Here is a 13008-nt window from a genome sequence, read left to right on the forward strand (position 1 = left end):
AAATATACCATCAACTTTTACGCCAGTGGATAAACTGCACCCCATGTATTCAGGATAAAAAAAAGCACATAAAGGTGCAACCTAAACACCTGAATTTCCATTACTTGAAACGACTGTAGAAAAGACTGTAACAATCGCTTGGATCATTTCTCTAGGGAAAAAATTAACTGTAGCATTTTGTCAATTTTAACATTAACATTACTATTGATGCCATAGCTGAGATCATCCAAAACAAAATAGGAGTTCAGGGCCTTTCTGGTTTCTGCAGTTAAGAAAATTGTGTGAATTGGCCTAATGCTAAGTCATCAGAGTTTTATTAAATACAGTAAAAACAGAGTAGAAGTATGTTTTACATAATTTTTTTCTACGAAATAATATTCACTACTTCATTGTATTTCTATTTTTATTTTTTCTGCAGTATTCCCATGTTTTAATCATTTTGGAATAAATAGATCTAACTGCAAACATGTATACCTCACCATCTTTACACCTATTCCTAAAATATATACTCAACACAACAAATTACATTTGTATTGTGCCTTTCACATCAGGAGGACATCCCAAGGCCCTGGACAGTCAGGGATTTGGACCCAATATACTTCAGTAAGATTAAGTATTTGTAAGCAATTTTAGTTTCTTTAAAAAAAAACTTTTCACCCAGAACATAGCGGATCTGATTACATTTGGTCAATACCTGATAGTGGTGCAATTGAACACTTTCGCCTTTAAATCCTGCATTTCCTACAGTCCCGAGGCCAAAGCATCCTGCTAGGAATTGTAGTCTGACTGAAGTCAGTAAAGATGATGACTGGAAACCTGAACCTGGGCAATTACTTCCTATTAACAGGCTCCCCTTTTCCTCCATTCCAGTAAGCAATACCAAGACTTGGTGAAGTGCAGCCAGACGAAGCTAAGGAATATTAAATAATCTCATATTAATAATGAATAAATGATTCATGCTGGAGTGCATTTTCACATGTGCCAGTCGCTCACCCATTTCATAGACTAAGCACTTACAATTCAGATCATTACTTCCAAAGTAAATATGTTTAAGCAGCAAGAACAATATTGTATTTGCCTCAACATTAAACTACGAATTAAGCCGTGAAGATACAATTGTCTCGGCTGCTTACCTCTGACCTAAGCTGTTGCTGTTCCATGGCAATAATGATAGCCTGAGGGTTGGTGGACATATTTTCTTCAGGCTCTTTAAAACCTGGAGAAGTGCCCATACCTCCACTTACAAAGCTAACTATGTTTTCAATAAATGTGTGGATTCCGAGCAGTTTATTCAGATCACAATCAGATCCACTGTAGGAGTATGAAGAATCATACGATTGATCTCTGCTGTGTTTCAATCGTGTCCAGGAGCCCCGGAGAGAATCGGTCGGACTATGAAGAGGACCTGTGGAGAATAACATGGAAATAGAAATGCAAAAGTTACTTATTTTCGTGCAAGTGTAGAATAAATACCATGTTTGCAGGAAGCACTTTTGCCTACTTACACAAGGAGCAGATCCAAAAACTCAATCATGTACAAAGCAGAATAAAAAAGTGAACAACAAATTGCATTTATATAGTCTTTCACACCAGGAGGACACCCCAAGTTGTTGGACAGTTGAGGGTTTGCAATGTGAACTACAAAAATCTCTAGAACGTTCCCTCTTTAACCTTCTCTATCCATTTTTTTCTTCTGCCTTAAAACTGATCTCTCGCTTATGGTCACATATCCATCCTCCCGGTCACTCTTGTTCATCATCCAATCCAGTCATTATAAAGCACTGTAAGACATGATCCTACGTGATGATGTGTTGCATAAAAGCAAATTGTTGCTCAAACAATATTGTCCTTTAGGATAATAGGATTATTCACAATTTATTTTGTGGTCACTTTAAGACAATAATAAATAATCCTTGCATTTGATACAGCGCCTTTCACATCTTCTAGATGTCTCAAAGCGTTTCACAGAATAAACTGTAAAGTGAATTGACTGTATATTTGTGGGCGAAACGCGGCAGCCAATCGCACACAGCAGTGTCCCACAAATAGTTGTGGATTGAAGTGACCAATTTATTATTGATTTTTTCTTGAGGGATTATTATCAGGCGTGTGGAGTAAGGAAACTTGCCCAAGGTTTCGCTCTGCCGGGAATCGCACCCAAGTCTCTCGCTTGCAAGGCAAGTTTTCTAACCACTGAGCTACAGGATAATGTCTAACTATTTAAAATAGAAGACTTTCTAGATTACCGAATTTATCAAATCTTCTTGTAGGAAATACAATACAAGCTGGTAGCAACAACCTGAACCAAGTTATAAAAACTTGTTGCAAAGGGACTCACTCTGTGGTTCTCGGAAGGTATCAATATAAGTAAATGTCTACAATGTCTGTTCATTACACTGCTTCGAGCTGTGAGTTTCACCCATGGCAAGGCAGCACCAACATCGATGAAAATCTAACCTCCAAAACTGTGTTTCATACAAATAGTGTATAACAGATTAAACAGATGAACATGACTAAAGATAGCTAATATTACATTCTGTAGTGGCACATTATTTGTAGCACAATAGACTCACCCCATTTTCTCCGAGTAAATGCCAAATCCAAATCCACATTTCTTCTGGAGCTCTTTAAGAAAAATTACAAAAGTTACAAAAATTGGAATGAAGTCTTTTAAAATATAAGTCAATAACTTGTATAGCATTGCAATCTGACTCAATTAAAAATTCTTTGGAAAAGTATTTAAATACCGCTTTTAACTTAGGAACTATTCTAAGCAAGTCTCAGAGGTGAGGTAAACAAAAAGTATCCACACCCACTATACAGGAAAACATTGTATAGGCTGGGCCTCATGTTCCAGCAGCTGCGTTGTAAGAGCAGTGTGTAAAAAAAATAAAACAGGTCACCGCTAACATTGTGTCCTGCACAAAACGTGCAGTGTCGTTAGTGTCAACCAAAGGCAGCCATTTTTCAGAGCAGAACGCTAGCCCAGTAAGTGCTGGAAGTACTTAAAATGAGAATTAAAATGCATTGAAACAAGAAGAACTCCTCACCAATCCATATCCTTCCTCATCAGATTCTGGCTGAGATAAATCTGACTCACTTCTTGATTTAGTCAGTTTGTGGGTCGAACCAGTTTGCACAGAATGGCTCTCTGCTGTTAAACTCTCACTTCTGGAACAAACAAATCTCATGAGGCTGGAGCTCTCAATATCCATTCAAGTTAAATACTCACAATGGTTCATTTCTAAAAATGTAGCAACGGAATCAAAGATGAAATTTACAAGGTCATTTTATAAATTAAATCACATAGGTTTAGTCAATAAACCAGCATTTGTAATCATGGCAACTAGAATAACCAAAGTGAGAGTTTCTCAATGAAACATTTCACAATGAGTGTACATTACAATAACTTGCCTTTCATGCGGGGAGCATCTTGGAGCACTAAAACAGCGGTGTGGTTTGATACCAAGCTGTAAAGGGAGAGGAGGTGACCAAAAGCACAGCTGAAGAGGAAAGTCATCAGGTGTGACTTGAAACCAGGCAAAGACGAGGCAAGACAGTGGGATTGAGACAGGGAGTTCCAGAGATTCAGGGCATCTTGGCTGAAAGGACAACCATCAACAGTGGAACGGAGGGGACATACAGCAGACCTGTGCCAGCTGAGCGAAGGCAGCGGGTAATGAAGTGGGGCATGAGCAGATTGGAGAGAGAGGGAGGTGACAGGGCATGAAGCAATTTGAAAGTGAGATTACATATGTTCTCAAGTTTACTAGAGGCCTAGGAAAAATTCAAAATCCTTACAAGATAAAAAGTTAGGTTTAACTCTTTAACTCAGATTAATTAAGGGGCTTCAAGCAGGAGGAAACAAACTTCACTAAGGACTCTATGGATACACTTATTCCCAGAAGGGAGTATTGCAGAATATCTGTCAGATACATAGAAGCAATAAATGAGTCTGTATTGATTTGTGAAACACCAGACTTGGATTGCTAACTGAAACCAAAAGGCTGCCTTAAACCAGCAGTTTGGGGGCATGATACATACCCAATAAGAGTTTTGCAGAACAATGTTTTCTTTTATATAATCTTGAGAATTTTAAATTTTTCCTAGTGTCAACAAAACACCACCACAAAGCAATGTTTTCTAGCAGAAGTTGTACCAAATTTAATTAGCATTGCTGAAAATATATTGTGTGTGTTCTTTTTAAAATCACTCAGAAAATATTTTCAAGGTTCAAAGATTTGGTTGCTAACCTAGTCATGAATCCAAGGCCTTCAGTAACTCCAGAAACAGAAGTTCGGGTCTGCCCTTCATCTTTTTGATGCAATTCTTGTACAACTGGGCTGACTCCTAGAATCAACAGTGCACAGCGATGGATGACAGAATTGCACGCTGCTGTATACAGGTCCTGCCCTTCTGGAAGTCCTGTGCTGACCCTGCGTTCTTCCAGGAGCTGAGTGGGTGGATCATCAAGCTGCACAACTATTCCATTCCCAATTCCAGTGGTGCTGTTCATTCGCTCTCGATCGCGGCCACGAGCAATTTCACGGGCTGATAGAAAACATTGAAAGATTTCTGTAACGTGCAACAGAAAAACACAAACATACATTATAAAGCATAGCAAGCAGAAGCATGTGTTAACAAATACCTCGAATATATGAGTTTTTTTTGCAGGAGGTCAATTTAAAAATATGGTGCAGATAGCATTCAACAAATCTCTTACACTTAACCATCAGGGAAAACAGTTGTGCTTTGGACAATAATTTTACACACTTGCATGTTATCTCAGCAGGACTCTACTGGTATTATAGGTGTCCAATATTAATGAATAACCTGTGATCAACATTAAGTGCCTTTCATACTTCACTCAATGGAAGTTCAATTTAGGTTGCAAACTCCAGATTTACTTACTGCCAGCAGTCATGACCTCTTGTTCCCTTTCTTCTTCTTCTTCTTCTTCTTCCTCATCCCCTTGTTCCAGGTGTTCTTCCTCACGATCTCTGTCTGCCTGTTCTTCCATTTCAGCTTCCTCATCAATGGTGCGGGTAAATGAGTGCTCTTGGTCCTCTGTAGAATCCGGATTTCCAGACAACTTGAAAGCAAAGCAGAAACACAGTTCTGTAATACAGTAAACTCCTGATAATAACTCGACTCTGGTTTAACTTGTCACCACCATTTAAATCATCATGCAGTCAATATCCTGGTTGCATTTATTTTTGTAACAACACATATCCCTAACTCAAAACTCTGGATAACTCGTTACTGAGCCCTTTTCCCTTGGTGATTTTGCAATAGCCATTGCACCACAACAGCTTTTTTCTCCTTTTATATGATAAAGCTGCTTATAACAAAACATTTTTGAAACAGATGCCAAAGTTTTGATGACTCTTATAAAATCAATACACATTCCTACTTGAGCCTAATGTAATTCATGACAGTTTCACTTAAGATTTATAAAATACCCTCACTATTATAAAGAATGGTCTAACTTTCCATGGAGATGGTAAACAAAAATTATTTGAAAACATTTTTTTTCAATGCAGTTTCATAAACTTACCCATCTATCCCTGGAAGGTGACTGAGTCTGGATAAGTTCCATGTTTTTACATGCTAACAGCCTGTTACGAACTTTGTACACACAACGATAAACTTCTGCAAGAGTTTTACTGGGCTGGTACCTGAAAAACATTTTTTTTTAATTAAAGCTTTTGGAAAGTTTAAACTGAAAATGTGATTAGTATTAAGGTAAACTTAATAGGTAAACAAAAATATGGAAAAAGGTTGCATCTTCCCTGCATTAGGTTTTTCACAAGTGTTCACAAATCAACTGGTCTAACCAATCCATATCATACAACAAATTTTACATGCAGTGTTGATGCGTTTTGATAGCAAATATGCAACTTGCCTGCTCTCTCCGCAAGCTTGATTTAGCAAGCTAGTGTGTTTTAAAAGAGCTGCAAGAACAAATCTTGAAGCTGTATCCAACAAGGACTCATTGCTGAGAATCGCACTATCCCAGTCTGGAATAAAAAGGCAAGAATTACACGCAGGTAAGATGAAACATTGGGCGCAATGTTATTTTTTTAAAAATCTTATCAGGATAAATTTAGACATAATTGATATTAAATAGTTTTAATGAATTTATTTGTGCTTAATCTGAGTGTAAAATCAGTTCCTTGATGCTACTGTGAGGTAGTAAAGGATTAAAAGGGTGAATATTTCGGTACATGAAGAGGGGTCACAGGTGTTCGGAGCCAGATAGTCTGTTGAATTTGTTAAATTTGTCAATCTGTTTCTCTCTCTTAAGGTGTAAACATGTTGGTTAAGTGCTTTCGGTTTATGGCTTTTTTGTTAGATTTTGTGAGTTAATGCGTTTTATGGTCCCGTCGGAGTCTTTCAGTCTGAATAATAGTTGAGTTAACAGTTGAGCTAACCAGTTTCATGTTTTCAAACTATCAAAGTACGAAGGATTTATTTAACAAGGTCATTCTTAGTCAATCAGGAGTTGAGTTTGCAAAGTACAAAGAACTGATTGGGTAAAAAAGTCACACGGACACATTTGAGGTATAAAAGAGAGGGAATGGAGTTATGACAGTTGTTGCGTTTTGGAGTTTTCACTAACATTTGACTTTAATATCACTAATTATAAAAACTCTGAATCTCAGAATCTCAGAAGAGATGTGAATTTGGGGTAAGTTTCCTCTATTTGTTTGGTCCAAGAGTTGAGGCTCAGTGGTTAGATATCTTATAGAGTATGAGTTATAATGCCTTGTTAAAGTTATATTAATATAGTATTATCAAAGTATTGTATAAGAATTGTAGTTGTTATTTTTGCGTGGAATGTGGGAATATATATATTGAAGCATATGGGTTTGAATAAATAAGAAATATTTTATTAAAAGCCAAGAGTTGGGTGTGTTTTGTGAGACTGCTCTGACCGGGCACATATTTTTGGCATAAAATGAGAAGAGAAGGATCACTATTTTCAGAGTGCACCTGGAAGGAATGTGTAATTGTCACACAGAGGTAAGATACCATGACACTACATTGAAAGAATGGAGATTGAAGCGAACGGTTCAAGGATAAGATAGAATTACTTCATCTTTCAATTGTGAAGTCTATTCTCCCTGTAGAAGTATTACCATTAGTTTCTTCACAGTGCCTGTACACTTCAGGTATACAATGGACTATATATAATTAAATAAAATACACGTTTAAAGATTCAATATTCACCCATTACACAAAAAATGTTCCCTCTGAAAAGATCCACCTACCTTTGCTGACGGCATAATCCTGCATTTTGAGCCACAGAGCATTGGCAGGTTCTTTAGTACAACCCAAAGACAGATCAATAAACATAATGTCATCAGAACCAAGGTTGTATTCAAATGGTTTTTGTTCTTCATTTCCAGACAGTGCGACTTCCAATAAAGAGCTCATACATTTATCTGCATTAAGGAAACAATCTTTTACTAAATTTCTCTTTAAAAATATTTATAATACTTGCAAAAGATGTGCATAAATCAAAAGTGTATACAAAAATACATATAGTAATCCACCACCACAAAACATTTGTCAGTCTCAGAGGCTGATTCATGCTGAATGTTGCAAGTTCAAGTCTTGGTCTTGAATTAGGTGATCTCAGCTGAGGCAACTGTTGGGATTCTACAATTAGTCTCAGTACCAATTATACACACAAGGATTATCCCTCCTGACTGTCACCAAGACGCACATGATGGAAGGTACAAGTGGTGGAGTAAAGGACAAGATCAAGCAAGGTTTTGATGCCTCTCTTGGTCATAGGACAATCGACAACCTTACAACCAAACCCTAGGAGTCAAAATGCCTTTGCGAGAAGACGGGAGGAGCAGGGAGAGGGGGAAGAAAAACAGCAGCCTCCTGAAAATTCTCCAACTATGACATTCATATAAGCTAAAGTGATTTTCATTTTAGAATCAACAGAAGAAAAAATAAAGAACATTTGTTCTAACATATGTATGCTTACTTACCTATGAAGCAGCAACAGAAGCTGAATGATAAGATGGTCAGAACATTTCAAAGTAGCAGTATTACCTAGTTGGGGAAGATCCATTTCCAATCCATTGCTGAATAGAGGAGTTTTTAACCAATAGGCAGTATCTTGTTCCTCTGGTGAGTTGGGTGGGCCCTGGAGCATACCACCAAGGCAGCGGCCTACAAGTAGTGCAAGAGTTCTCTCCAGATCTACAAGCCAGACCCAAGACAGGGCAGGCTGTGGCATGGACAAATCAGCAGGGTCAACATGCTCAAGGGTACCTAACAGCATTAATCAAGAGGATTAGTAATAATATTTCAAAGAATTCATCCATATTGCAAACTTTTTGCGTAACTGCAGAAACTTACTTTATTCTGTTAACACAACACGCACACTTTTCAATTACCCAAGGTTATTGCATTTTTGGAGAAATTCTCTCCTCGGCAGTAAATTTCTGAGTTTGGTAAACTAGTGCATCTTGAAATTTACCAACCTCAGCATAATGTTATACCACCCAAACCAGTAAATGAACTGAAGTAATCACCCCCTGAAGCAACATTACCACCTAGTTTTGTGGATAGCATTGTCTCGAAAACCAGGGTTGCTGCTTTAGCAGCAGCTAAATAGGGTGGCAGTAGTTTAAAAGTATCAAACAAGTAAGAGATGGTAATTAGTGCAAAAATATGATCAAATACTTTATAAAAACACAGATAATTCAAATGCACATATTTCCACTCTGAATAACATATTTAAAGTGTTTACAAACCAAACTGGTTTATCATTTAAAACCTGCAAAGATGCAGAAAAATGTTACTTGAAGCTATGTTGGATCGTGTTGGCCAAATGTTGAGTATGTTCTAATTTTGATGCAAATTTTACAAACTGAGCAAAATTCATCTCACAGTCCAATTGGTAAAATGGAGCAGTGGTAGAATAATTAACTTTGGCACTTTGACAAAGAGGACTGAGACCCATTCTGTCGCCAATAAATATGCACCCCCAACAGGTGTAACTGTACAGAAATCGGGAGTGGAAGGTTTTCTATCCTGACAGCAGCATGTTTATTATCCTTGCATAAATAATTTGCGATGAAACCTGCGAAGTCCAAACCTTTATGATTCACCAGATAAGCTCAACGACATCGAGAGCTCTGAATAAACCTCTTACCATGTAATGGCCATTGTAACTCCTGATCTTCTAAAAGGGCTGCAGCCGGTAAAAGTCGGTTCAAACGATCTAATGATGGTAATAAATCCAGCAGATGGCTTAGCAAAGGTCGTGCCACAAATACAGGTAGTAGCAACAATGAGTTAATGATCTGACAGAGCATGCTCCCTGCTGCTGAACCATAGAGGACACCTGCAAGTAGAAATAATTCTTTGTTGATCCAGACTGCAGAGTACATGTACAAAAAATTAATTGCATTGAGAAAAAGTTGACATGTTTATTGAACCATTTACCTCCAGATGGTTCCAAGTCACTCTTTTTAAAAACAAGTATTTGATGGAAAAGAACTAATAATTACAAAATGCAATGTCTTGGTGAATGAACACCAAGAAAAAAAAAGCATCCTGAAAACTAACATCCATCCTATAACTTTGCAATTTAATGGGTTGTTTTTAAAAAGCAGACAGTGTTAAAAAACATTTAGTGAATGTTAAAATACCCCGCTGACAGTGAAATCAAAATCTGCACGTTGAGGCATGTAGACATCTAGAAATGGTTATATATTCTATAAAAAGAACTTAAATTAAATCGTCTGAAATAAAAAAAATCATACCTTGGAGTTTATCCCTGACACTCCCATTCCAGGAGCTCTCTTTCAGCAATGTTGCAGAACGCAAGTAAATTTCTGTTGCATGAGGCAGCAGGAGTTGTAGATGTTTGTGCAGTAAAGCCACACTGCTGGAACTCTAAAATAAAACATGCGTTTAAACCTAGAGATCACCACTGCCACCAAGTACAACACTACGTTGAATACAAATCTATAATGTTCATACCCCAAATTGAAATGAAGCATATTTTGCAATTCTAGATGTATTATATTTACCTCACTGACACTGTTGGTATGGCAATAAGCCAAAAGTTGTTTCTGCAACGAGCATAGCAATTCATGTAAGTGAGCTGGCTGACTGTTTTCAGCTGACGAAGTCCCCAATAGCTGCTTATCACTATTCTTTTCAAGCTCGCCAAAAGCCTGATCCTATATACAAAAAGAGTGAATGTAAGCAAATCACTGATAATGATCCAAAAAGTAATTAACTAAACTTACAAATGGGCACACAGCCCAATGCATGCCATTTTGTCAGCAAAAGCAAATACTACTACATTAACTACCTAAAAAGTGCTAATAATAATTCTGACATTTGATATATCACCTTTCATGACAAGAATAAGTTTCAAAGCTCTTCACAGGATAATAATAATAATCCTTGCATTTGATATAGCGCTTTTCACGTCGGGAGGACGTCCTAAAGCGCTTCACAGAACACACTGTAAAGTGAATTGACTATATATTTGTGGGCGAATGCGGCAGCCAATTGCGCACAGCGATGTCCCACAAACAGTTGTAGATTGAAAATGACCAATTTATTATTGTTTTTGGTTTTGGAGGGATTATTATTAGGCGTGTGGAGTAAGGAAACTTGCCCAAGGTTTCGCCCTCTGCCTGGAAATGAACTCAGGTCTCTCGCTTGCAAAGCGAGTGCTCTAACCACTGAGCTACAGGACTCCACAGTAAAGGGCGGTGACTGTATTTCTGGGCATATAAGAATGGTTGTATAAAATTATTGCATTCTTTATACAATAAAGGTTGCTACTTAGATCATGGGTGGTTTATCTATGCAATCCAATAACACAAGCAGATTTTCTTTGAAAAACCTGTTACCCACCACAGCAACTTTAAATATGTGAAAGTGAAAGGTTACTTACAGTATAGAATCCAAGATTCCTTAACAGGGTTTTCATCAAAATTTCTGCTAAATGAGTATCAGGATGGCTGCCTTGGGAGCCATAGGATCCATCGGGGAGGCTGTTATACAATGGTCCTGTGCAGGGAGTTTCAATGACATCAGGAGGAGTGCTGTAGCCTAGCAAAGAAGCCACATGGGTGTGATCCTGAAGGCTTGTGAGAATAATATCCAACTGCATCCTCTAGAGAAAAATGACAATTATTCCAATTTTAAAGAACTATCACTAGCAGAAAATAACACGCAAGTTTCAACTCGTACAATCTGCACTCATACAGAATCTGAAAATGTTTGTAATTCTGGCTAACATGTATTGCAAATGTCACAGTATGTTACAAATACAAATGTTACAGACTGAAAGTTAGACATTTGAAAACTAAACATTTTAGGAGCTCTCATTCAGAGTTGATTTAAAGGGATTTTAATTAAATGCACCACATTCTAGAAAAGAAGGCACATTGGAGAATAAAGATTGTGGGATTATTTATGTTTGACAGAAGCATCCTCCACACATGACTGGAATTGAGCCAGGTTCCTTGATTAATCTGGAGAAAGCACATTGCTAACGTCACACAACAATGTATTTTTAACATCAGCATGCATCAACCTCAGGTGACATCAGTGTATGTGCTGATCTTGCTCTCCCAAAATTATAAACAGTGAGAGCCGGTTTCCCTCTCCCTGGTGTGAAGGTTAAACTTCCTCTTCAATGCATCCATCGGATTTAACCAATGCTTCAGGCAATGAGTTCCACAAGCTCACTACTCTCTGTGTGATAGTTCCTTATAAATTCTCTTTTAGATGCTTGACACTAGCTTAGTCATATTAAGAGATGAAAGAAGGCCCTCATGGGATATATTCCAAGATTTACAATGAAAAATTTGTTTAAGTACCAACAATGAAGCTTTTTTATTTATTTAAAATCCAAACAAACAATCTTCTTACCTGTCCTTTTGATAGGCTTTCCCACCTGTCAGGGCCCTGGGGTAGTAGTGAATGAAGCAGTTCCATTCTTTCACGCAGTGGAGGAAGTAACATAGTAGCACCTACAGAAAGGGTCTCTATGACAGCCTGAAAGGAGGAAAACAGAAATAAATGTTCAATTTTTAAATTAATATTTGCCAATCGTTTTAATAAGCTTCATAATCCATCATGCTCCCAAAAGCATTTATAAACAGCAATATTAGAAGCAACATTTGCTGATTAAAGTAAATGCTCATTCAAGGCATCACAACTATTACATTTATTTATTGTAAACATTTACACTTTAGCACAATTTGTGGTGCTTTAAATTACATGAGCGCTTTTTCTATTTCAAACTAATTTCATTACTCAGTAGAATGAATGCACTTAATTTAGTCACTGAAATCAAGTATATAGAAAGAAAATACCTCTTGAATTTCATCTGGCACAGAGGAATCCATTAGTCTGAACAGCAGGTTTCTCAAAGGCCTAGCTTGTCTCCCAAGAATACTGGTGGCTACTCCCCCAGCTAGAGCAAGTGCCAGATGGTTTGAAAGCAGTTTAAGACAGAGTTTCAGAAAATTATGATGTTCTCTATTTTAAAAACAAACAAAAATAAAACAAACCTGATTTAGAACAATTGATGCATCAACACAGGAAAAAACGACATAGCTAGAAAATAACAACTTGCATTTATATACCGCCTTTCATATTTCATTTGATAGGTATAGTGCTGGACACTAATCTATGAAATGTAATATTGGAGACGTACTGTATTCTTATTCTTGCCATTCACTGCTTATCTAGAGAATAGGTAAACCATTCGAAAGAATCCTCCCATTTCACTTAGTCCTACTCAGTAATTGGTAATAAGTAATTATTGAAAACCTCTACTAAAAACACTATGTATATTTTTGCCATGCCCACATGAACAGAAGGTGCGACATCTACACTGATAATTGCATTACCAGCTCAGAAAAAAAATGATTCTTTGCAAACATTGTAACACATTATTTAGGCATTTATTTATTACACCATTATGAATATACCACTAAACAACAG

At 37.2% G+C, this 13008-nt stretch overlaps 1 protein-coding gene across 1 annotated transcript in view; it reads right to left on the reverse strand.

The window, feature by feature from the left end:
* Positions 1-13008, reverse strand: part of herc1 (HECT and RLD domain containing E3 ubiquitin protein ligase family member 1) — a 64022-nt gene that overhangs the window by 38820 nt on the left and 12194 nt on the right. The window contains exons 12-27 of the mRNA XM_042344121.1: positions 12375-12540; positions 11929-12054; positions 10946-11167; positions 10065-10217; positions 9795-9927; positions 9182-9373; positions 8074-8295; positions 7275-7448; positions 5906-6020; positions 5558-5678; positions 4912-5092; positions 4254-4575; positions 3051-3171; positions 2574-2625; positions 1134-1405; positions 695-910 (exon numbers count right to left, since the gene is read on the reverse strand). Coding sequence (XP_042200055.1) covers positions 695-910; positions 1134-1405; positions 2574-2625; positions 3051-3171; positions 4254-4575; positions 4912-5092; positions 5558-5678; positions 5906-6020; positions 7275-7448; positions 8074-8295; positions 9182-9373; positions 9795-9927; positions 10065-10217; positions 10946-11167; positions 11929-12054; positions 12375-12540 — 2788 coding nt within the window. The remainder of the gene's footprint in view (positions 1-694; positions 911-1133; positions 1406-2573; positions 2626-3050; positions 3172-4253; positions 4576-4911; positions 5093-5557; positions 5679-5905; positions 6021-7274; positions 7449-8073; positions 8296-9181; positions 9374-9794; positions 9928-10064; positions 10218-10945; positions 11168-11928; positions 12055-12374; positions 12541-13008) is intronic.

This window comes from Callorhinchus milii, unplaced genomic scaffold (assembly GCF_018977255.1).
Source record: "Callorhinchus milii isolate IMCB2004 unplaced genomic scaffold, IMCB_Cmil_1.0 Scaffold26, whole genome shotgun sequence".
In the NCBI taxonomy this organism is placed as follows: Eukaryota; Metazoa; Chordata; class Chondrichthyes; order Chimaeriformes; family Callorhinchidae; genus Callorhinchus; species Callorhinchus milii.